General features: G+C 46.0%; 1 protein-coding gene across 2 annotated transcripts in view; it reads right to left on the minus strand.

Moving 5' to 3' along the window:
* Window positions 1–12,401: 12,401 nt before the first annotated feature.
* The window catches only part of MAP2K6 (mitogen-activated protein kinase kinase 6), a 45,302-nt gene continuing 32,596 nt past the window's right edge, over window positions 12,402–25,107 (minus strand). For both annotated transcript variants that reach the window (XM_010721466.3, XM_010721465.3), the window contains exon 12: window positions 12,402–23,133. In XM_010721466.3, the coding sequence (XP_010719768.1) occupies window positions 23,056–23,133 (78 nt within the window). In that variant the 3' untranslated portion in view covers window positions 12,402–23,055. The remainder of the gene's footprint in view (window positions 23,134–25,107) is intronic.

The raw sequence follows: 25,107 nt of genomic DNA on the forward strand, positions 1-25,107 counted from the left end.
GCACCCCCAGCTCCATACACGCCAGGATCCTTTGTCATTAATTTCTACCAACTCTTTCCCAAAGTGGCTCAGAGGATGTCCTCATTTTCTCATTCATTTTCTCATTAACAAACACCAAAGCCACGCACAAGCCAAATGTCCCCAAGTCCCCAGCAGTGGGGACCATGCCAATGCTTTCGTTGTGTCCCAGAGCAACCTTTAATTGCTCATATTCCATTGTGAATGAACTTGAGAAGTTTACACCAAATCTAAGATTACAGTAAACAGGTTGTGGAGATGGCAACTGGGATATCCTGGAAAACCCCAGCTGCCCTGAAAAGGAAAAATAATAATAATAATAAAAAAAAAGTTACAAGTGCATACCAGAGGGCTTTAAATTGAGGTGAAGCGACCCTAACTCTGGCTCCTCTCTGTGTTTCATCAGATTGGGGATCATTCAGGCACCTTTATACCAAAGCGGTGACCTCCAGCTGTCACCTCATGGCTGTGTCCCCAGGGCAGCGCCATCCCCACCCCTGAGCCTGAGAGAGACCCAGCGGCCGTATCACAGGGGAAAAAAATAAAGTCACCTTGAGAAGAGAATGCTTCCCATTTTTTGGCTCTCAGAGGTGTCAAAGGAAGCAATCTGACGTCGAAGGGCCGGAAAAAAACAGCTTCTTGGCTGATGTCGCTCATGTACAGCGAGGTCACTTCGAAAGCTATCAGTGGCTTAAAAATAAATGCAGCGTGGAGGCTGCCATTCAGCGATATCCTGTATCCGAAAGCTGTAAGGGGTGTAAGCAGGAAGAAACTGGGATGACCTTCCCTCCCCCTCCCCCAGTAACACTTTTTTTTTCTTCTCTCTCTCTCACAATCCTGGCAGTAAATCACTGAAATTTCTGCATTCAATGATTTTGTTTCATTAGAACCAACCGAGGGCATGGCTGGGCAGCAGTGGGGGCCAGGCTGGGTGCTGGGTTCCCCTGAGATTAAGTTTGAGGTGCTGGTTGGTACAGGGCAGGGGCAGCAAGGCAGTTATCCAGCCACGGTGAGGATGAGGTGATGATTAAGATGACAGTGATGATGACGATGGTGGTGATGATGATAGTAACAATGATTACCAGCTCAAAGCAGTCAGTAATTTGCAGACATGTACAGGGAGAAAAGAAAATCCTCTGTGCCATTTGTCTGTTTTTCCACAGTTGCTTCTCCAGCACTAGTCCCTCACTACCTTCCCAGCATATCTCATCCATGCAGGAGTCTCTGGAGTTGCAGGGATGGTGAGAACAAGCACATGGGTTGTGCAGCTGCTGGCAGCGACACAAGAGATGTTCATTTTCACAAACATCTCAGCACTAGGAAATGCTGTAACATTTGCAGATCCGGCCCTGCTAGCTCCTGCTTCTTGGACTTCACCTTTCTCTCACATCCTGACCTCCCTCTGGGTCCTTTGACCTTTGAGATGAAGGCAGCTCTAAGCGAGGGAGCTGGACCACACAGGAGTCTTTGGGGCAGGAGACCCCCAGACCTCAGCCCCCTCACATGCATGGATACCCTGATCCTGCTCCCACTATCCCTCTTCCAATGCTTCCCAATGCCGTAGAGCCAATGGTGACTATGGTCACCAGTGTGCAGGCCGAAATTCAGTCAAAAAACTTGCTTATATTTTCTCCTGAGAAACTTCAGAACACAGGAAGAGATTGACAACCAAACAGAGAAAGAAAAAGGAAGACTCATGTCTGCTGTGCTTAAAGGATCAAAAACTGCCATGATGCAAAACGCAACCAACCCTACAATCTCCTTTTGATGTCAGCAGGAAGGAAAGAAGATGCTGAGAACTTTTGCAGCTCTGTGGATGCTAGCCTTAGTTCCACGTCCAGGGTCAGGAGGTGGTGGAAAGAAAAATAAAGCTCGACCAGGAAATAATATGAAAAGAGCCCTTTCCTTGCCCATGGCCATGGGGCAGGGCGGGATGGAGCTGCAGCACTATGCATCGCATCCCCACAGATCACATCCCCATGCATTGCATCCCTGTGCATTGCATCCCCATGCATCACATCCCCATGCGTTGTATCCCCATGCGCTGCATTCCAACACGTTGCCTCTGTGCAGCATTGCTTGGATGCAGTGGTGCATACGGGTGTCCAGGAAGATTCCTGAAGGCATTTGGGAAAGCTGATGCCATCCATCACTGCAACAGTTGACCTGAGTGTCCCCACCACAGCCACATCCCCTCAAACAATAGCGTGTGCTGCTGGTACACTATTCCCAGAGGATGAACCCCCTAAATTTAGATATACCAGCTGTGAGCAGTATGCAAGGTATTTAAGGGCTTATAATTTTAGACTAAGATGTATTTAATCATGTTATATCTGGGGCTGAGTAATGCAAAATATTTTCCACAGTTATTCATGTAGATCTTTACATGAATTAGCAGCAGCCATAATCATCCCTCCCTAGACAAAGCTGGACTTTCCTTTTGTACCAGTTGGTGTCTGTGAGAAAAGCACTCAGGCATCCAACAGACCGAGGAAGAGGAAAATCCCTGGCTGGCCTGGGCTGGGTCACAAGGCTGAGGCAGGAGCATGTTCAGTCCATCCTCAAATAAACAAAAATAAATAAATCAATGGAGGGGATTTACAGAATAAGCCAAGAAATTTAGGGAAATTTCAATCTGTGCACAGTCATCTCTTTTGGTCTTGGTGATGTTTGGTGCTTTCTTTAAAGCATTGGGAATCTGAGAAAACTTAAATCTCTGTTGGTTGTTGGGAAAGCCAATGGGCTGTACTGGTTTAAGAAGTTGCACCAAACCAAAAGGTGGGATTTGTTTTCCTTGAATCACTGGGGGATCTCCTGAAGTGCTGCAGGGAAGGCTCATGGAAGGGTCTGTCTGTCTGTAATGCTGCAGTGCTCCATCTGACCATTTCAGTCCCTGTGGTCTGCAAGGGCCTAAGCCTCCATCTTGGCCTCCCTGCAGCCACCCCAACTCCAGGGCTCCTCTTAACATAAGGGTGTCTTTCTACATCAGCATCATGCTCCAGCCACACACAGCCCTCACTTCATATTTGTTCTGTTAAATGAGAATAGTCTCAGTTTATAATATTCTATACAGGAAAATAGAGAGAAAAAAGCTGAGGAGGAAGGGCCGCTAGAAGAGGGGAGTCATCATCCGAGCGTGAATCACAGATATGGGCAAAGACATTTGTCTGCATTATGAATAACACTGCTTCCTCAGATGACTGAAAGTGATTAACTTCTAAAAACCCAACTGCTTCTCATTATTAATGTTCTACCTGAGTGCTGTATTATGAATAATGTAAATCCGACTTGTTCTCAGATTTACCTTCAGGTGGTTTCAGAGATGAACAGTGGCTCGTAAGGAAAACAGAGATTTTTTATTATTATTATTCAAAGATAAATAATTTTTTCCAAGTCGTAGATGCTTTCTCTTTTCACTTGCTGGGTTCTTACATTGGCTGTTTGCTTTGAATAAAGACTAGTTGGGGTTTTTTCAGGATTCAGGATGACTCGGGGTACCCAACATCTGGTAGAGCTGTGAGCCTGTGGCTTAAACCTGCCTCAGAGCAGTTCACAAGTGCATTCTGTGTATTTGTCACAGACAGAGTGATTATAATATAGTTATTCATTCTAGTCAATAAAAAGGAATTATTGTAACAGCTTCCATGTCACACATGGGATCACACTGCAATTAAGAAGGAAGAGCCCACAATTAAGCAGTGGAAATGCTTTCTTTGTGTTCCATGAAGGGAGCTGAGGGCGATACTCCAGCAAAGGGGAAGGAACCCAGAGCCAGCAGGGCTGAACCCAGTCGCTGCATGAATCCTGATAGGGAAAAGGACTGTTCCACATTGTGTTTCAGCTGGAAGATGAAAGGCTGCAATTCTTGCTCCCTGTGTTGGTGGCTCTGAGGTCAGGGCAGGTCCCTGCTTTTGTCTTTCAGGAGGTGATGGCAGCACCCATGAGAAAAGGCAGCAGATCCTAACTGGGCAGCTGGATACAGCACCGTGCCACAGAGTTTAGATGCTCTGTGACCATAGAGGATGTTGTAAATGCTGCTGGCAATTGATGGAGACAATGAAGGATTCGGGGTCCATCTTTCTTTGTCAGCTGCTCAAATGGTTGCAATGGTTGTCATCACCCTGGTCCATCTCCCCCTGCTCCTTTCCCATAGCATGCGGTTTCCCACCGTGACGCACATCTAGCCATGGCCATGATAACTGTCCTGAGTGCTGCTGGCTCTGTGTTGCCTTGCTACTGCTAGAACAGAAGGGCAGACCCCTTCCAAGCACAATAAATGCTGCAACCACCAGGCCCAGAAGTCTCTCTTCTAATTAAAGGTTTCGGGTACAGATATTCCAAGAGCTGCTGGGAGCCGGTGGAATCGGGACAACATAAACACCTTGGAGAACGCCTCAGTTTCCAGTTGAGTTCCCCACATAAAAACATGCAGCGTCTGCTCTCCTGGAGCACAGCAGCAGAGGAGCCCCTGCATTGGCCCTCATTGTGCTAAGCCATCAGGGAGACAGAAAAACACAGCACATGCAGTCATTCCTGATCATTGCTGATCAGCAATGCTCCTGAAATTTGGTAAATGATAGCTATTATTTTTATCTCAGCTTCTGTGTATAAGAGTGCCTCTTACTGTTACCAGTTCCTGTCCTCCTGCACTGTTTTACGCAATAGGATAGGTTGCAGGACCTAAAAATCAAAAGCTTTCCATACTCTGTGGGCTGTGGGGTCTGGAAACGTCCAATTCACCGTTTTGGTGTCCTCCATGGATTTGAGTGTGTCTTCTTCTCCTTGCTATGAAACCTGACTTTGCCCCTCCTAGGGATGCTTTCATCTGGGCATTGCCATCAAGAGCAGTAAAGACATTCTGCATCCTTTGGCACTATCTCCCAGTAATGAAACCTTGAGGTCTCTATACACTCATTAATTAAACCCCACACAGAGGTAGATACTGCTCACCCAGCTCAATTTATATAGAAAATAGTTACTTGGCTCACTAGAGCTCTCCAGGCAAGCTGGTAGGTGCCCTTTCATCTCCCAAATTCCCGAGGCCCAGGAGCCTTGTGTTGGTGCCACTTTCTCCCACATCCCGTCCCAGACCACACAGGGGAGCCAAGTAAGCAACACCCCAAAGCCCTCCTGCCTACAGCCATTGCTTTCTTCCTCTCTTGCTTTTCTTGGTATCCAGAAGAGAGAGAAGAAAAAAAAAAATAAAGGCAACATGAAACCATTCCACATTCCCAATGAGAAAATAAAAATGGATGTTGCAGGCTCATGTGTTCTATACGTTTCCAAATATTTCCATCTGCTCCTGAAATTTCCATTAGAAGTTGCCAAAAAGTCTTACAGAATTGTTAACACGATGGTAAATTTAGATTTTTTTATGGAGAGACGTTTCCCCACCCTCCTGAAGGTCTGGTATCAATTTGTCCTGTCACTGATAAGCCAAAGGTATTGCTGCACTCGCCCTTTTGCCCTGCCCGTCATCTGGGACAGGATGGGAGCAGGAAGGGAGGTGGCACGAGCAGCCAAATGCTCAGCACAGTGATACAGGTGAAGTTCTGACTTTAGGTTCTCTTGTCAAGGGTTAGATCAGAACTCCAGTGTATTAAATACATGGCAGAAAAATTAAATAACAGTGCAGAAAAACCTTACAAATGCCTTTAGTTACAATTAAACTGCTACAATGTCCAGGGAACTGAATTGCTAGATAGACACTGTAGGGCACTTATAATGCGCTTAAGGATGCTATAAATCATATGTTAATCTCCCTTAAGGAAGGAGGGAGAGATGCAAGACTGTATTCTTGTTGGCAGGAGGTTGACACAGCAATGAGCCTGGGGAAGAAGAATTAGGGATGCCTCATTTCATCCTTTCTACCTCTGACATGTTCCCTGATGTGCCACAAAGCTGCACCCATCTCAGATCTCTGGAGAGAAAACAGAAAAATCACAGCAGCCTCTTTCCCAAATGAACCCAACTGGCTTCCTGAACCCAACTGATTTCCTGAACCCTTCCTTGTGATGGTGCTTATCGTATTCCCCTCCTGATGTATTTCTTCTTCGACAGCAGCAGCCTCTGCTGCGATGTATCGGATCGCACATCCGCGCATTGCCACCTGCAGCCAGCTCAAGAGAGCCACACTCAGCTCTGAGGCACCCGAGCATCCTGGTGTGGGGGCACTAGCTTGTCCTGCCTCATTACTAATTAGCTCACTTGATTTTGGATTTTAAAGCTCAACCTTCGTCCAGCTAAGAGCTGGAAGGAGATTTGAGCTTTTGGAGGAAACAGGGAAGGTCCTGCTGCTGGGCAGTATGAATTACTAATGATCGTAGGCAGTGCTTTTCAGATCTCAGTGTTAAAAAGATGTGGTTATCATCTTCCCTAATAATCTTGTCAGTTTTCAGAGCAAATCTTCCTCTCTTTTCACACACAATGCAAAACTGCAGCAGAAACCCATGGCAGTGCTCAGCCCGACAGAGATGGGCATTTGTGCCACCGGGCAGTTTAAGTCATCTTATTAAAAGTATTACTATTTCATAACATTGCATTTTTTATGTATTTTTACTCTCTCAGCCAGAATTTTTTTTAATATTTGCGTATTTGTCAGCAAAAAAAAATAAAATAAAAAAAATCATATTTTCCTGAAGAAAACGTCAGAATTCAAACAAAAGTCGGGTGTTCTTACCAAAGACCGTTTTGCTCTGAAATCATTCAATTTCCAAAACCTCAAGTAAAGTTTCATATCTTTCAGCAAATCTTGGACAGGGATTATAAATTCAAAATAAAAATACAGAAATTTCCTACATTGAGCTCATAAATGCTAGTTTACGACACTTTCTGGTGTCTTAATGAGAGCCATGTGACCAAAGTTACATATTATAGGAAATAGCCAAAAGGCACATATTATTTTACAGGTATATTTTTAACTGTAGAAGATTGCTTTTTAAAATTTTAACACAAGATGTTATTATCCTTTTTAAATTAAAAAATTACTGCGGTATTTTTCCATACTTAACACACTCTGCACTGTACCTCAGCAGCGCACAGGAAAACCACGTCTTGTCTCAAGCCCTCACTGCACTATAGATGTTGGCACCACTGCTATTTATTGCCACCTTGCAGCTCCCAAAAGATCCATCTTGCCCTTTTTATTCCCTTCAAGCTCTCACAGCATTGTATTGGAATTTTTTTTTTTTTTTGAACAGCACCGCTGATGTTGTCAAATAGTAACAGCATTATTAAAATGTGTTTGTTTTACTTAAATCCAGCAAACTAAAACAGTGGCCATAATGACAAGTAATAGCATCAGAGGGGAAAGTCTTGGTGGCTACACGCCACCACTTAAATATTATCAGTTATAGTGCCATAGGAGGCCCAAGCATTCAGATCCTTCCAGCACAGTCCTTGTCATTATCCCCATCTCCAGCCCCATCTCTGCTGTTTGTTCCTATTGACAGTGCACTTATTGAGTACCAGTAATGGGTTGCAGCCTCCAGCAATCCTCTTTCTCATTTTTCAGTTCAGCAGAAACACAACGGAGGGGCCCAGACACAAACAGGAAGGGAAGCCAAGCTGGGTACAAGGCTGTGGTTTTGTGGGAAGGCATCGGTGGGGCTTGGCTGAAATCCTACTGGCACCTCTGAGTTCTGTCTGCTATCATGAAACCAACAAGCATCCCTCCAAGTTACATATTATAGGAACATACAAGCCTTCAGTGACACTGATTTTGCTGCAAAATATTTGTATGTTTTCAATTAGTGTAGCCCAGGCAGTCCCACAGGCTCTTTGTGATATCGAGCCTGTGTAATGGATGCATTGGGTGTTCTCTTAAGCATTGCCTGGGGGGTCAGAAAAACCCTGGGCTTACAAGAGTTAACAACTGGGGGCTGGGAATTAATTGACATCCTCCATCTTCGTATGATCTCAGGTGGATACTTTATTTTTTGTCTGAGGAGGTTTATTTTTCTCCAGATTGATTGGATGAATTGTGTTCCCAGAGATCAGAGAGTTCAGATGGCAGAGGATCCTCTTACCAGAAGATGAAAGCCAATATAATCAACTGCACAACTTCAAAACATGCAGCTTGTTCTTGTTGGCTGTGCCTAAGTTTTCCCTGCAGAGAAGCTGTCGACAATGATTTGATATCAATCCAGTAACAATCCCTGGTTTCTAATAATAATTTGCACTTCAGTAGAAATGTTCATGTGGGGGCTCTGAGAACATTTAGCAGATGGTTATTAGCAAAGCTCCCCAGTTCTCCTGCAAGGAAGAGATAACAATTATTAGCCTTGTTTTACAGATGGTGACACCGAGGTGAGGCACTGAAAGGTGAAACTCTGCTAATTTTCCATAATGAGCCAGTGGCAACGGATCTATGAATGAAACCCAGGCATCCTGCTGCGATTACTCCACAAACCCCACATCCTTATCTCTTACAGGAAAACATGGTCAAAGAGGTGAGCCTGGAGAGCAAAACATGAGCGACTCAAAGGCAGGCTTCATGATACATTTCTGGAAACAAGGAATTAGGTCTGGGTCAATAAATAACTGGAAGACCTGAGAGACACAATCTGAGAGGCACGCAAAATGAGGATGGATGGAAAAGCAAGGAGATAATGGAAGGGAGGGGAATGAAAACAGAGCGGTTCTGACTTTTTCTTTCCACTCTTGGTTTCAATCAGTGCTGTAAAAGCAAAGATTAGGGTTCTGACAGAACGGAGGGAGCCCCATCTCCCCCCGTGGGGCTGGGGGTGCATGGCTGGGGGGTCACCAATGCCCCAGCTCTCAGCCTGCGTGTGGGACAAGAGGCCTTGGCGTGGCGATGGTCCCAAACCACCACCCCACAGCCCGGGGAGCAGCAGGAGGGCAGGCTGAGGTGCATGGCCGGGTGCTGCGGGACTAATTTTAGCTTTCTGCTCTCCTGCCTTCCCTTTTCTCACCCAGAACGTCTGGGCGGTGAACGCCGACCGCCGGGCTGGAGCTCCAAGCCGCCGTGCTAACATCACACACCCGCAGCGAGGGGAGCGCAGCCCGACGGGCTGGCCCCGCGGAGCAGTTTATAAAACAGCCAAATGGAAGCCAAAAGACTTGAGTTTAATCCCTCCAGTTAAGTCATCTAGATTCCTTCTCGCCACCAGCCATCTGATCTCAATCAGCGAATCTTGGCCTTCATCTCCCAACCTAGCTGAGAGCCACAGCGCTGAGGCCTGAAGTCATCTGCGTGCAAAATGCTTTAGGAGTGATACCTCCACGAGGGATTTGTTATTACTATAAATAATAATAATTTCCCAAAAGCACTCTAACGTGAAAGCAGTACACAAACATGAAAGGAGTCTTAATAACGTTTCCCTTTAGTAATTTGGGAGCACTCTGTAATGTTCTTCCATTTATTTTTAACACCTACAGCATAAGTTGGAAAAGAAGTAGTAACACGAATGCACTAAAATCAGTCATCAGGTATTAAAAATCGCATGTTTTTTAATGAAGTACTTATTCCTCTCACAACATCAGTAGGATTTGGCAAACAAATCAAACTTAGGATTATAGAGGCATATCTTTTACATCAGTAAATAACATCATCTCTAGAAACAAGATATTCTTATGAAACTCTGTAATACTTCATTTTCAGCATCATCCCAGGCTTCTCCAGCACCAGAGAGCCAGAACATCAACCAGCAGTGTCCTGCAGTGTTAAAACATGGCTTTACAGCAGGGACACCAGGGACATTCCAGAAAGTAAGAATGACTGCTCTCCAGGCCAGAGCCAGCTTCTGGACAGGAAAATGGCCATTGCCACTGCTGCAGGCTGCAAGGAGACAGCTGAGGGCTTTGTTTGGCGTGGGTGTGTTGGAAGCAAATCTTGCTGCTTGCCCAGAAGGAGTCCCAAATAGGAGAAACAAAGAGAAGACAGAGGAGGCAGAACACTGCGTTGCTGAGCCTGGGCCAGCTACAAGCATGCTGTTCACGACACAGAGAAGAGGGCAGAGCAGCTCAGGCCAAGACAAGCGTGGGTCGCCTCAAATGCTCTCAAAACACCGTATACCTAAAACCCAAGTGCTCAATTTCCTGTGCCTTGTTTCAGCCACAAGGAAATACAGCAGCAAGAGCTGTGTCTGAGCGGTGCTACTCTAGATAAATCCTGCTGGTTGTTCAGGTCCTGGTGAGCAGAGCTGTGCTGCTCACCTGGGAGGGACATCAGGAAGATGTTAGTTGTCAGGCCAAAGTGTTTCCCAGCAAAAGTCAGGTATGAAACCAGATTCTAGATACTCAAGGCTACCCTTAGCAAGAAGAGTTGTGAAACATCTCTTTGATTTTGCCATCTCTGATGTATGCAAACAGTGCCTTGACAGCTTTTTTTCCTTATCATCTCCATCCACCTCTAGCAAGCACCATGCATACCAAAACAAGGACAGATCCAGGGGACAAGGTACTCCCATGGGCAGGGACATGTCATAGTTTGATCACTGAGTGCCTTGCTGTGCCAGAGGTTGATCACTCTTGTAGCACATGAAGATAAACTTACCCACACAAGTGTACAGATACTCCCACTTGTAGGGCCATCAGGCAAAGAGCTTCAGCAGCCACCTCTTCCTAGCTTTGAGGACTTTAGAAACTCTCCAGTAGCAAATTTATCGCCAATGTTAGTACAGAAGATACTGAAATCCCTCTATGAGTACAACATCCCTGTCTTGCGAAGGTGTGTGACCACTTCAAGGCAATTCAGCCTTTTCGTACTTGTCCAGGTCGGCATTCCCATTCAGCTGCAGACCTTCAGCTTTCACTCCTCATTTCAACATGATGTTAGCTGTGTTAATGCAGGATCTTATTTTACAGTTTCTTTTTCTGAAAATGAGTGAAATACTATATGGGAAGCAAGGGACACAGAGGGAACAAGATCTACCATTCTGCCAACAAAAATAATTGCATTACAAAGCTCAGGTCGGCTTACATGATTGTTCTGTGTTCAACCAAAAGCTATCCCAAAGGTGCACACGTATCTCCAGACAATTTTAGGAGCTGGCAGCTACTTCAGTACGCTTACCCTTATTTATCTATTTATTTATTTTGTCATGGGCATTTTAAATTTAATGGGAGGCCAAAGGCAAGGACTGATGCATTATAGATGACAACAAAAGAGGCTCCATAAAATTGCTTTTGGCATCTCCTGTGCATTCCATGTACATCTTATAAATTACTGCTGCATTTCAGCAATAAAAATAGTTTTGTATTTGGAATTGATTACAGCAAGATAAAGCTCTAATAATAATAATTAAAAAAAGTACTGATGCATAAATATTCTAAACGTACAAGGCTAATTTGATTTGATAAAAATGAAAGTAAGGCTCTTAATTTCTTCTAAGCAGAACAAGCATCCACACACACATGCCACACTGCGGATGAAGCTTCAGCAGCTGTTTTGCTTAGGATTCCCAGAAATGCTGATGTTCCTCTTCCAGCTCTCCCCTTCAGATGTTTTTATAGCAATCTCCATGTCACTGGCATGGTAATGTCCCCTTGCAATCTGAACTTGTTCAGCCCAGGACATGGTTTACTGCTATGTAATAGAGATCAGTTCCTTTCTCGCGCCCCTGAAAAATGATCATATTAAGTAGGATACTTTTCCTTAGTTTGTTCCTTAGTGCATCAGCTCAGCAACCAGTGCTTTTCCTTAACTGGGACTGCAGGGTCGACAGAGGGAGCTGATATATTGTTTTCAGCAATTCCTAAATAAATGGAACCATCGTTTTATTTATGTGAGAAAGAGGGAAATAGCTGTTCATGTTTCAGTATGACCCAGACCAGCATGCTTTCCTCAAGCAAAATGCTATGTGACTTCAGCCAATAAATTAAGGATGAAAACTGGCCTTGCATCATGGCAAAAGCATCACTAACCTTTAAAGAAACATGAGGCTTCAATGCAGAAAACAGTGATGGGGTTAGCGGTGGAACTGGAGGTTGGATGTGGGACCAAGCAAAGTGCTGCAGCCAATTTGCATGGGGGCTGCACCAAGATGGGCCCTTGCCCAAGACGTGCACCCCTGGTCTGTGCTGGCCACGGGGTTGCAGCCCACTGCATCCCATCCAGTCTGCAAAGCTGCTTTGGGGGGCAGGAAGCTGGCTCCTCTGGTCCCCCAGCATCTGCCAGAGCCACAGAGGGGCCGGGACTCATGCTTTGATGTGGGCTGGACGGGATGTGGATGCGTCTGCCGAAATGCAATTATTTCTGTAGAGCAGCTTGAGCATTCCCGATGATAAGCTGTTACAAGTAAGTTGATCCTTAAAAACTTTCCATATGAATAGCAAAAGCAGTACAAAATGTGCTCCCAGCAACCATTCCACAGTCTACTGTAGCACTTCCAGCAGGTAAATACAGGTAGGCTGACAACGCGTCATTTTTAAATTTAATTTATTTATTTTTGTGTACATTTTTCTTAATTTGACTGACATACCATTGCTATAAAGATGCCCTGCTCTTTGAATATTTAATCCAAGACCACTAGTTCAAGTGTGGTTATGAAAAGTCACGGCAAACATGACTGGAAAGAGGTGGTTGGTTTTGACTTCCAGGCAGTTGTTTGAAGCATTTCATAGATGCACACAATAATCAGCAGAACACACGCACACACAGTGCTGAGTTGAACACACACACACGCACACACACATCTGGAAAATGGGTTACAGTGGTTGAAGTTTCAAAAAGGTGTACTGTCCCCTTCTCTCAGCAGCAGTGATAAACCTTTGGATATCCTGAGAAATAAAACTGAAGCGTAATAAAGATCAATGTATTCTACCAACAGGGTTGTGGGTTCTTTTTCAAGATAAATATATTCTCCCAATCCATTTTGTCTTTCGAATGAAGAGGGCAGAGGGAAAGGTTAAGGAATACCAGTCCAACTGTTCCACCAATATCCTTAATCCAATACAACACGGGTCCTAAAAGCATCTCGTTAAAACAACGACATTAAACAAAAGCCTATCTAGCATTACACACATGGTCCTACTGTCAGTTTCCTACTATTTATCACCTCCATAGGACGAGGAGCGGCTTTGAGATGAATGAAGACAACACAGGTTAAGAGAAGAGTTTCAGACTGCGCTGACACGAGGTCTCAGGGGTTGGCAGTGGGTGACCACCGAAACACTCTGCAGTTTGCCTGACCCCAGCGTGATGCTGCTGTTAATAAACCACCAGCAGTGTTCAGCACTGCCCAAGCCAGGGTGAGAAGGGCAGGGCTTCCAATCTCCATTTTCTTGCACAAAGATTTGGGGTCTTACGTTAGGATATGGGAAGTTTTGATTCTGATGAGGACAGAGCTACCTCAACAAGCTACAAAGTGACAATGGCTCCCATTGCGCCACCCTGCCCTTCCCCTAACACCCCATTTCCCATTCCTCCCCACTCCTTTACTGCCAGAGGGGCTGTGTGAGGCTCAGGGCTGTGCTGCAGAGGAAAAAAAGGCAAGCAAAGATGAAGGCAACACAAACAAACATGAAGCAATTAAAAGAACGATGGGAGATGCGGTTTGATGTACTTTTGCCAACAAATAAAATGTTTTAATTGCTCTTTTTGAAAACACTTGCATTGTGCTTTTTAAATCTCTGAAGTGGCAGAATGGCTCCCTGCACCCACCAAGTTGCACATAAATGCATACACACTCATAGCTTTGTGGAGCTACCAAATTTACTTTAAGACAAGTTTCTTTTGCATTCTGACAATTGGAGACAAGTTATTCACAAGAAGGCAAAGTTCATGCATGGCTTTGACAGCTCCGCTTTCTCATAAATGGTATTTGAAAAGCAGAAAGCAAATGAGGGCCAAAGCTCTGTTTAAAGTTCACCTCAGATGCCTGAAAAGCATTTATACCCACATCCTTCTGAGGTCCCTGCTTTATGAACTTCTAATGAAATCCACATTCTGCTACCCAACACTTCTTATGCATAGGGGGAAGAAAAAACAAACCAGAAAACCAACGCAAGCTGTTGGAAAACAGATGCATCACAGAGTTCTTTATCAGCACGGCCTGGCCGGCTTTGGAAGCAGCAGAGCAGCAAGATGCATTTGGAAAGAGGAGGGAGGGAATGAAAAGAACAAGAAGAGCATGTCTGGGAGACCCCTGCCAGTCTCCCACAGGTCTCACATTTGGGATTGCACCCCTATGCTGCATATCAGTGCTCCACACCTCAGCACTTCCAGTGCATTCCTGGCAGCCCCGAGCATCCCTGACCTGAGGGCTGATGGGGAACTCCAGGCTCCTGATACAGAAGAACCTGACAGGAAGGCCTGGACTAACCCAGCTCATCTCAATCCAGATTGTACTTTTCAGGTGGAGAATCTTCTCAGAAATCCAGTGCGCTCAGGCTTGGAGCACCAAGCATTTTAGCAGCTAAAACTATCTCTGGTGCTACTCAATACCCTCTGGAAGGAACCATTACAACCCAACTGATGCTTTTCCTATTAAAACCGAACAATGGTGAGCAGAATAATTCAGAAGACTCCAAGATGCTTAAAGAAGTGAAAAAAATGTTTGTTTGTTTTTAAAAAAGATTACTTCATCTCTAATTGCAGAGCAAACCAAGTCACTGAAAGAAAATCTGAACTGCTATAAAGATTGAACACATTAAAAAAGAGAAGACTTCCAACTTGCCACTTTGCCTGTGTCCTCTTAACACCAGCACACCACTGGGAAGTGGTTACTTTTCCGTTCAGCTCAGTTCTCCTTAAACTTTTTAGGTTAAAATACATAGAAATATCTTCATTACAAATTCCCCACTATCTCAAGACAGTAGACTTCACAAGCCGAGACAGAAACTCTACAAATTTCATAAATTTTGATGCCAAACGTGGATCTTTGCCATTAAAACTGTCGTTCCATAAATTGAAGAGACTTTGGACACTTTTAGACAGAGAAATGACAAGTTTTACTCCAACATATCCTCAGTTTGCGAGACACTACATTTAGCAGCTTCCCCTCAATGTATTGCTATTAACAAATAAATGCCAAATTCCAACAGTTGTGGATGTGGTGATCATTTCCAGCAGCCCCAGTGGCACAGTGACAGCCACCACCAAACACAAGCTGCTCAACTCATGGCTGCAGAGGAAGCAAAATGATGGTAGACTTTGGAAATTCACAACAGACCCATTATATGGAAATGTTTGGAGCCAGACTCTGGGTCTGGTGATGCTATGGCTTTTTTTCTGTCTGTGAAGCCCCACCTTGACTTAAGCCCACCAAGCATGGGCTGTTATTAGACATTTTCCTGGGAGGTGCCTAAAGCCATTGTATGAGATCCTGGGCAGCCTGATGTGGTGGGTGGCAACCCTGTCCACAGCAGGGGGTCGGAACTAGATGATCTTTAAGGTCCTTTCCAACCTAAGCCATTCTATGATTCATTCTGTATTTATGGAAGGCTCACGACTAAATGCAGGCAAAATGTGGATGGAGAATTTTGCAGCTGCACCTGCATACGATAAATCCAATCTTGACAGCCTACACCACAGGCTGTAATTCTTCTTTAAACAAACCTTTTTGGCTCTTGCAAGGCACTTAATACACACCTCTTCACTCTGGCTCTCTAACTGGAAGACACCACGTCCCTTCCCACTCTTCCCAGTACCCTTCCTGAAAAGAAGCACACAGTTGAGCTGAGAGATACCACAGACTCAGATATTATTTCTGGACACTCTGAGATGGCTGTAAGGTCTTTCTAAGAGGAACAGACAAGAAAAAAAAGGCAACATGGCAGACCCCAACGCCTCCATCACACATAACCATAGAGGATCTGCTTCTACCTGTGTTTTTAGAGGCCAGGCACATACTTGCGGCCATCCTCCTCCTTCCTGCTCAATGCTGGCTGCCTCTTCCCACTGCACTTGTCTCTAGCCTCCTGCTGGCATCATCTGATTCGGACCCTTGCATGTTGGATCATGGCATTACGGAAAGACCGCAGAGTGATCTCTTATTTTCTCAAAAAGAGTAATAATTTCGGGCAAAACCAGACTGAATTAGGATAAACCCTGAGCTGGCCCGAATTCTTCCTTTGTGAGAAACCAAACACGAATTTTCCTGATCTGTTCAGCAATACTCAGGGCGGGTGTGTTTATTCTCTATTTTAAAATTACACTATTCTGAGCTTCCTGGATTTAGCTGGGCCCAAAAGTGAAAGTAACATACCAAAATACCCCGAAATAAACTTCTAGGAAGGGTTTTCAGGTCTGGCTAAAACCACACAGCTTTGGAAATTGCCGAAAGCCGTCTGATCTTTCGAGATTTCCATCTCTATTTCCAGCGATTTTTAAGACACTTCCAAGCATTTCCCAGCTTATCCCCGCGGTACCTCGCAGCCGCTGGAGTGGTGCCCCATCGTTTAGAGAAACCCAAGAGCCTTTCGAGGAAGGAAACGCAGCCCGGCCCGCAGGCTGGCTGCCGGCAAGGGCGAGCCATGGGGCTGCTCTGCTTCCAGCAGGGATTTTTCCTGAGATGGAGAAGAAGTAAGAACACATGTCAGGGAGTATTCCCACAGCTCGGGGAAGCTCTCACCTTGGCTGGATACCTGCGGGCAGGCACTGGATAGCATATAGGCATTGCGTTCTTCTCCCAGAGGCCCCTTTCTTTTGCCTTCCCTCTGCCGGACCGCCTGAAAAAAAAGCTGCTAGTAAAATCTCAGACAGTAAAATGCAAAATGTAACTGTGACTGTAGGGAAGAGGTCAATGGAGGCTAAGAGCTGGCCAGCCACCCAGCAGTGCACTAAAGCAGGCCGTGCAACACATGTCACACAGCCACAATCATTCCTAGCAGAACAACACTGCCCGCAGCACAGGTCCCTGCAGGATTCCTTTGTTCCTGTGGCAGTTATAAACATAACTAACCAAAAGATGGGAATTTACTCCTTAAAATATTTACCCTCTTCTTTCTCAGCTACCGAGGCAGTTCCCAAGCCTTTCCCATCACTCATGCCCAATGAAACTCATTGACAAGCTCAATGGGAGAAGCAGCAATGCACAAGGCCATACAGGCACTACTACCAGCTCACTTGCAGTTCTTCCCTGGTTTTCTTTTGGGTTCTAAATTTTGTTTCTTCTGCAGGCAGTGGGAACACAGTGGCATCTAGGATGCATGACAAAATGCATCACCTAAATCCATTACTCTCTGTCTGCTGAGCTCTCCTCCATCAACTTCAGCTCTTCCTTGGCAGAGAAAACAAACAACAGCTGCTCAACAAAGCACTTTATTTGTCTCTACGCCATTAAAACCACCCTTGCAGTTTTTTGCAGACCTTTTCATTTATACAGTGCAGACCACTGGCACCACCACCTCCAAGCTGAATCTATGCTCATCTCCAAACACAAAAGATGAGATTCAAGTAAGCTTTATCTGGCCCTCCTTAATAACAAAATCAACTGCTCTTATAGCTCAGGGTTCCGTGAAGGAGCTGCATCCTTTCAGCCTGAAACATTGCTTCATACTGCGCAGAAAGTATCTCTTCCAGCCACAGTCCAGGAGAGTGAATCTCAGTGCACTGCAGAGCTCAGGCCTGCCAGAGCACTCGTCAAATTTCATATTATCCATCTGCTCCAGTAAAGGCTGAGATGAAATATTAATTAGGAGATCTGATCCCTTCTCACCAGAAACAATCTGGATTTTATAGCTCAGCCAGAGGCCAGAGACGCAGACAAAGCTCTGTGATACATCCTTTGCTGCTGGTTAAAGGCTTTCAAGGAAATAAGTAACTTGGGGGAGAGGACACAGACTATAAAACACATGGACATCTGGTCTGTTATGTCCACCCACCATCTCCCCCACACTCAGCCCCTTTCTCCTAAGTGCATGCTCAGAACAGAGAGAGATAACTCCTCTAACATAAACAGCTATAATATGGCAATAAAGATTAATGAGTGAAACTTGCCATTTTATGTATAATCCGTGGGGATTTACAATCATTAATCTTTATTAGTATGTAATAACTGTTTAGACATTAAGGACAGATTCTCAGCTGGACAAAACTGGCCTTATTCCAGCAAAGCCAATGGAGCAATGCCAGTTTACACCCTCCGTGACCCTAGTTTTAAATGAGAGCCATCCCCACCTGCAAGAATCATATCACTAGCAGTATTTCCCCAACAGCAGGGGCTGACCAGCGAAGGCAACTATTTGTCTTTCTCTGTATCTGAAAAAGAGAGCTGCATGTGTCCAGGAAGCTCAACAATAGACATGTCAATAAACATGAGGAAATTCAATGAAAAAGCAACAGCAACAAAAGGAACCCCAAGGAGCAGGGAAGTGGATGATTCTTGAGGCAAGACTATAAGATCTGGTTTGGCAGGAGCATAACTAAGAGGGATGTAGCAATCTTTGGCATGTGAAAGAGTGAAAGCACCAAGACTGGCTCCCAGAGTTCCTCTAAGAGGAACAAGATGGAAGAGAGGGGAAAAAAAAAAGAGCATCTTGGCTGGCTTTTCTGAGAGAGGAGTTTGGGTTTTGTTTTTAATAAAAAAGAGGCCTATTAAACAAGGGAGCTGGTGGGAACCTTGTCTGAACTACACCAGACCAGCCACTAAAGCAATGCTGCATTAGCCGAGTGGGATTTCCTCTTCCAAAACGTCTAGGAAAGAAGGGAAATGTTCAGGTACACACTCTGCTTCTGCAAACACGGAGAAATCCTGGCTAATGCTGTGTGTGGGCGTCTCTGTGCTTGGAACTAGGCACTGCAACGTCACATGGGTGAGGGCCCCAGAGTCCCTTCCCACCAAGTCAAAATGCACCTAACACTGACCCAACAGGCACAAAACCACCTCCTGCCGCACCAGTCAAAGAACAGCAAGCTCATCTGCACTCAGTTATTTCAAGTGCTATTTCTAAGTAGTCACCCACCAAGTGCCTCCAGAAACAGCAGTCCCGCCTTTTCAACAAGTACCTCGTTCCTTGCCACTAAAATCGACACAAGTCAGGGAAAAATGCAGACATAAATATGAAGCTATCTGTGTGAACTTCTGGAAAATCTCCAGAGAAGATGGACGTTCCACCCACCGCAGCAGAGTGGCCCTTAAACACGGTAACCAGCAAATGCTCTCCAAGTTCCCCATCAAGTTTAAGGGACAGTGGGCTTTTGGGGACCCAGAAAGAAGCCTTCCTGCCAGCCACACTTCAAGACCCCTAGAAATGGCAAAGCCTCAAGCATGGAGGAGGTCGCAAAGACATCAGGAGTTGTAAGGAATTTGGCACGTTGGAGAAAATAGATGATGAACATCATGCCCCTGTGGTCTCCCTCTTCCTGCCATGAGGATGGGCTATGCATGCCTCACACAGCCAGATCACCACTGCTGTGGCTGAGAGCAGCAGAGAGGCCCTGCCTTGCAAATGTCTCACTGTGCTGGAATTAATTCACACTGCTGGTCCAAGCCATGGCTCAGTGCTCAGCTCTGGGCAGCTTTTCACTCCTCTTTACTCCCTGGGGTGTTTTGGTTTGTTTCACGTTTGTGGAATCAGACCTGCTGCTTCTGCAATTTAAATATCCTGACTCGGGACAATCTAACACTCTGTGTGTTGCCCACAGTTCTGCACTGTCTGAAGACAAAGGAGCTTTTGGAAGAACAGCTTCAAGCCTCAACACCAGGGCATGGGGCATGGTTGCTGGGAAAGGCTAAATATCCCACAAATCGTACGTCTCCCAGCCAAACCTGTGCAGAGGTTACGTCCGAAAAAGATTCTGAGTACTGAACAAAACCCTTTCATCTTTACTGAGTTTACAATCAAATGGAAAAGAGTCTGATTTTTGTTTTCCAACCTTGCAGGCAGGAGTCCCTGGCTCTCCTCCTTGCTCCGAGGCCACCAGCTCAGGCTCCTCTCTAAGAATACCCTTGATCAGACCAAACCTTGTGTCTACCAAGAGGGATGCAGAGACAGCATCTGCATTCCTCTCCTCCTCCAAGTACCTATTCAGTGACAATCAATGCAGATCACTGGTTTTACTCACACTGGCCATACAGATTCACACTTACTCTGGGCTGACGTAAATGACTTTTAAAGGAACAAAGTCATGGAGAAATCAGGAGGAAGTGAAGTGATTTGTTGCATGCTCTATTGTAATGTCATTAAAACAAAGGGATTAGACAGCCCAAGCACTGCAAGAGCAAAAGGCATAAAAGAAAGTACTCAGCATGTAGTGTTGAGGCATGCAGGAATCATTTTAGAGGGTTACTAGCTGCAGACAACACTGACATTAATTTTCTATTGGAAAACGCTGGTGACATTAATATCTGCTATTAATACTGAACTTTGACAGTATCTCATAAATTCAACCTGTCAATTACAATGGCACTGAAATAAAGGTGCTGTGAGGTCAAGAGGATGCGGTGTCCAAATGAGACTTATATTCCAGGAGAAAAGTAGCAAAAACAATCTTTAACAAAAGCATCAGATCCATATGTAGGAAAACCAAAGGGTGGTTTTAAATGTCATGTTTTTCAAAGCGAGAATTGATGCTGGAACCAACTCCATAAACTGGCTGGCCGGACTTTCAGCTGCAGCTGAGGACAATCAATCAAAACAGTTCTGTGACTCTGAGAAAGTGAGAGAGAGAAAACACACACACACCACGGAATATGAGAGGGCAGATTATGAGCCATGCGAGGCCTTTTAAAATTACAGAGTGAAGTAAAACATCCTTGTGTTTCACCCACAACACAATGTGACCTGAAAGGTTCTCCTCGACGCAAAGTGAAATATGGAGCTTATTGTTACTGGGGGCCAGCAGGCTCGTGAAGCAGGGCCTGAGGAAGGGGAACCTCCTCCCCAAAGCCTGCATGACCCGTGAGCCCTTTGCAGTAAGGAGTCACCTGCACCCTGCCTGCAGGGAGGACCACAAGGATCGATGAATCTCCTTCGATATGGAACTGGACTTGACGATCCTTATGGGTCTCTTCCAAATCAGGATATTCTATGATATGGCCCCAGGGCAGAGCAGCACTGTCATAGGGTTTGCAACCACCTCAGCAGGCACTGCCAGCCACAGTTATGATGTTGGCAGCGGCAGCCCAGGCACTGGTGTCTATGTGCACCTCTCCAAAGCGGTTGCGTGCCCCCAGCACTAGTGGTACTACCCTGCCATTCAGGGGTCCATGCTCTAAATACTGCCCTTCTCAACAGATCACTTCCCAGATGGGTGCTCAGGATAATCCTGAAGTCCAACCTACATCAATGGAGACTGATGTCACTAAAGTAGGAGAGAAAGGGCTGTATTCCAGGCTGAATGACATCCTGCACAACCATCTTGCAGGGCATGGCATGCTTCCAGTTGGGATTTGGCTCTGAGAACTTGTGCAGAAGTGATGGGTGGGGAGGGGAAGCATGCAGAGGGGCACAAGGCACACGCACAGGCTGCAGTGCAGCCATACACACAGGCACTCTGCAGGGCTGGGGGAAGGAGCCACGGGCAAAGGCAAAGGATTCATCGCCTGGCAATGCAGCTGTGCAGGTCTGGCTCAGTCAAACCAGCACCAAGCATGTGCCTGCCAGTGGCCTTGCTCCAGATGCAGCAATGCCTCGCAGTGCTTGGCCCCCCTTCTCTGGAAAGAAACCATGTTACCTAAAAGGAGAGTGGGTCACCATATTCCCCCTCCCACCCAGACAGCCTTCACACTCCAGTCCTTGGCTAGCAGCTTTTCTCTGCAGACTCAGCCAACAGCAACAAGCTCCTGGGAAAGGTGGGCTGTGGTTTCCCTGCATGGTTTTCCCAGCTGCTGCCCTGGTAGGGGACACCTGCAGCCCATGTTGGAGCCCAGCACTCCCAGCTGCCTCCAGTATCACAACCAGAGGTGGACATGGCCCAAATCACATGCCAGCACAGGCTCCAGGGGAGCACTCCTGAAGTCTGCAGGCTAACACAGGGAGATTGCTGCTTAGGCAGTGCTGAAAACCCTGGAAACCTGTACTGAGCTATCCCTGCTTTTTCAGACGTCCCGCTGTGTAGATTGTTTGCCTTTCTGATCTGGAGGAGGTGAGAGGAGTGCTCTTTTATGCCCAAAGCAGCACATCCCCAGCCCAGGTGAGCCCCAGACACTGCAACGCTGCTGGGCTTGAGGACAGGTGGGGACCAGGCTCCTCCTGGTCTTTGTGCAACGTTCCGGACAAGTCGATTCCCTCTGGGACTCCTATCCCAGAAACTCACCCAACAGTATCTTCCCACCCCGGACCTCATCACCTGCCCAGTCCTGCAGGGTAAGGGGCAGGACGTCGGACATGGGCTTTCCCTGTGCAGAGGCTGGCAGAGCACCATGGGCATCAGGCTGCCTGGGCTCAGAGCATGGTCTCTAGAGGTGAGGTGACCCCACGGAATGCCGGGGTTCCCTCCAGCACAGCAATGCTGCCTCGCATCCTATGAAGGCAGCTCGAAGAGCTGAACTGAGATCCTTGTCTATAAATTCTTTTTAGGATGCACATTAAATATTATCCACAACACAGACACTTCTCTTCTTTCTCTTTTCCTCTGGCACCTTTTTCCCCAGCAAAGCCCTAGGACTATTGCTTGCTGTGGCCTCATTTAGCATCATCATCATCACCACACATTCATCCTCATATAAAACAGAAATCTATTCCATCAAGCACTTAACATAAATATTAAAATAATGGAAGGGACAAAATATAAATCTACATACAACTTCATGACTACCATAGCACCTATTACCATGACAAAGCAAATTCCGGTTCAGGAGGAAGGGTATGGGAAGGAGGAAAAAGTTAGGAAGAGGGATTTTGACTGTCATTAAATATGTAAATCACTCTTAATTTTTTTTGTTGTTTTGCTTTTGTTTCAAGGTTACCAACCTTATTAAAATTCATTTCACTAACCAGCTCGTTCTATGTCACTATGGATACCAAAGAACCCTTTTAAAAACTTCGGCGAGGTGGGGGTTTCTCAGAATAAAAACAAAACAAAACAAAACACGGCGGCTTTCTGTTGGTGCTTCCATGACAAGTCCTGCCACGCGCCCCTCCCCTGCACCCACCAGTCCACAGAAGGGCAATTCATACAAAGTCCAGTTCTCAGTCTCCCAGGATGAGTTTGACAAAAGAGGCGACGTCTGTCTCTTTGGATTCGTGCAGGGTGAAGAAAGGATGTTGCTGGGAAAAGAAGAAGAGTGAAAAAAAAAAAAACAGAAAAGTTTATTATTCACAATGCTGAGGACCGAATCTAACGTCTTTTCAGAGCGTCTTCTAGACGGTGGCAAACACTCTGTTGCTAGCATCATTTTCAGGCTGGATATTAGGAAACTTTTCTCCCAAAGAGTGGTGATGCACTGGCACAGTTGCCCAGGGAGTGGTGGGGTCACTGTCCCTACAGGTGTTCCAGAACCTGGATGTGGCACTGAGGGATGTGGTCAGGGGACACAATGGGGGAGGACTGGGCTTGGACTTGATCTTAGAGGTCTTTTCCAACCTTAATGCTTCTATGACTCTATAGTTATACTGGGCTTTCCATGTTTTGCAGATGAGACACTTCTAGGGGGCACAGGGGGCCATTTCACAAAGGCTGTGGATTTGTGCCACACTCTGGCATGTTCTCTCTCTACCTTGCCCTGCCTGGGAGGGCTGACCTGGGCTGCTGTTGAAGCAACAGAGAGTACTGAACAACATCTCTAGCACGTCGTGCCCAGCAGCCTGGGAGCAAGGGAAAACCTCGCAGGAAGGCTGACTGCAGTGGGTTTTCCCTCAGCTTCCTGCTTTATCTGTGTATTTACCCTCTGGTGACTTTTGAGTCTCATTTCTTCCCTGCAATTGCTCATTCTCACAGCAGGAGATGGCTACCTTACCCCTAAATGCCGCAGAGAGGAAAGCCATCCTGGCTGGAGAGCCATCCCCAGCTGTATGTTTAACTACTTAATCGTGACCAACATGGGAAGACATCCTGCCAGAAAATCCTGCTTGCATTTCGGCGCAAATGGAAAAATATGTGGAAGGATTAAAGTACACAACTGAATACCCCCAGAAGCTCCTTTCTGCTAGAAACAACAACTCAGTTTGTACCAGGGCCTGCAATGCATCAGTCGGAGCCAGCTTCCACCTGAAATCACCAAAACACTCTTCAACACCCACTGTCTTGGCAGTTAATTGTATTTATTTGTATGGAGAGTGTTAAAGAGAACCAAATGGCAGCTGGGGCCCTGCGGAGCTTGCAGGCAACCTCGGCTCTGTGCAAAACATAGCTGTGCTTCCCATACACAGCCTGGGGGAACTTGGTTTGATTCCTGACTCTTTCCACTCAAGATGGATTTTTAAAGATATTTTGGGGTTTGTAGGGTTTTCTAAAGCTGCCACCACCCCAGTCCCTGAGAGCTGGCTATGTCAAACATCTATGGCAGCGGACAAGTGGAGGGAGGAGAGGGGCAGAGAAAAGAGACTTTCCGAGGTGGGCTTGAGAGGAAAGTTATCCAGCGACCAAAGAGGCAGCTCTGAGCAGCCAGAAAACAAGCCAAAGGCACAGCAGCAAGGAAGAGGAAGCACAGTTACGTGGGAAATAGAACTGAAAGGGGTTGTGGTAAGGATTCAGACATAATTTAAGCTCTGCCTGGGTCAGACAGTCACAGGAATTAAATGTCCTCAATAACTCTCAGAGTTATTCAGAGAAATGACCCAAATGGCCTGCTGTATTATTATCCTATCGAGATGCCACTGCTTTCACACCCCAGCTAACTCACACCCAAAGCAGGGCCACCACAGCCCAGATGCACCCACACCCAAGACATGAGTGGCAGCAGTGCCCTCCAGCCCTGTCTGTGAACCCAACCCCTCTGCAAGGTCTGAGTCTAGTTACAGCACAAACCCCCCCGTGGTGGGTGGGAAGTGCTCCCTGCAACGTGCAGACCACCAGGGAGGAGTCCTGCAGTAGTTTCATGCTCCACTTCACCTGGGGAAGTGGTTTTTAAATGAGATTAAGCATCCGTATCAGTTTTCCTGATGCTCAAGATAGCACAGAGTCATATTTTCCATGAGAAACCTCAATTCCACAGGAAAGCGAGGGAGCAGTCTTGGTCTAAATGGCAAGTCCAATCCAGTACCACAACTTAATGCCATAACAGAGAGAGAAGGGAATAAAAA

The sequence above is a fragment of the Meleagris gallopavo genome, chromosome 20 (assembly GCF_000146605.3).
Source record: "Meleagris gallopavo isolate NT-WF06-2002-E0010 breed Aviagen turkey brand Nicholas breeding stock chromosome 20, Turkey_5.1, whole genome shotgun sequence".
Classification (NCBI taxonomy): Eukaryota; Metazoa; Chordata; class Aves; order Galliformes; family Phasianidae; genus Meleagris; species Meleagris gallopavo.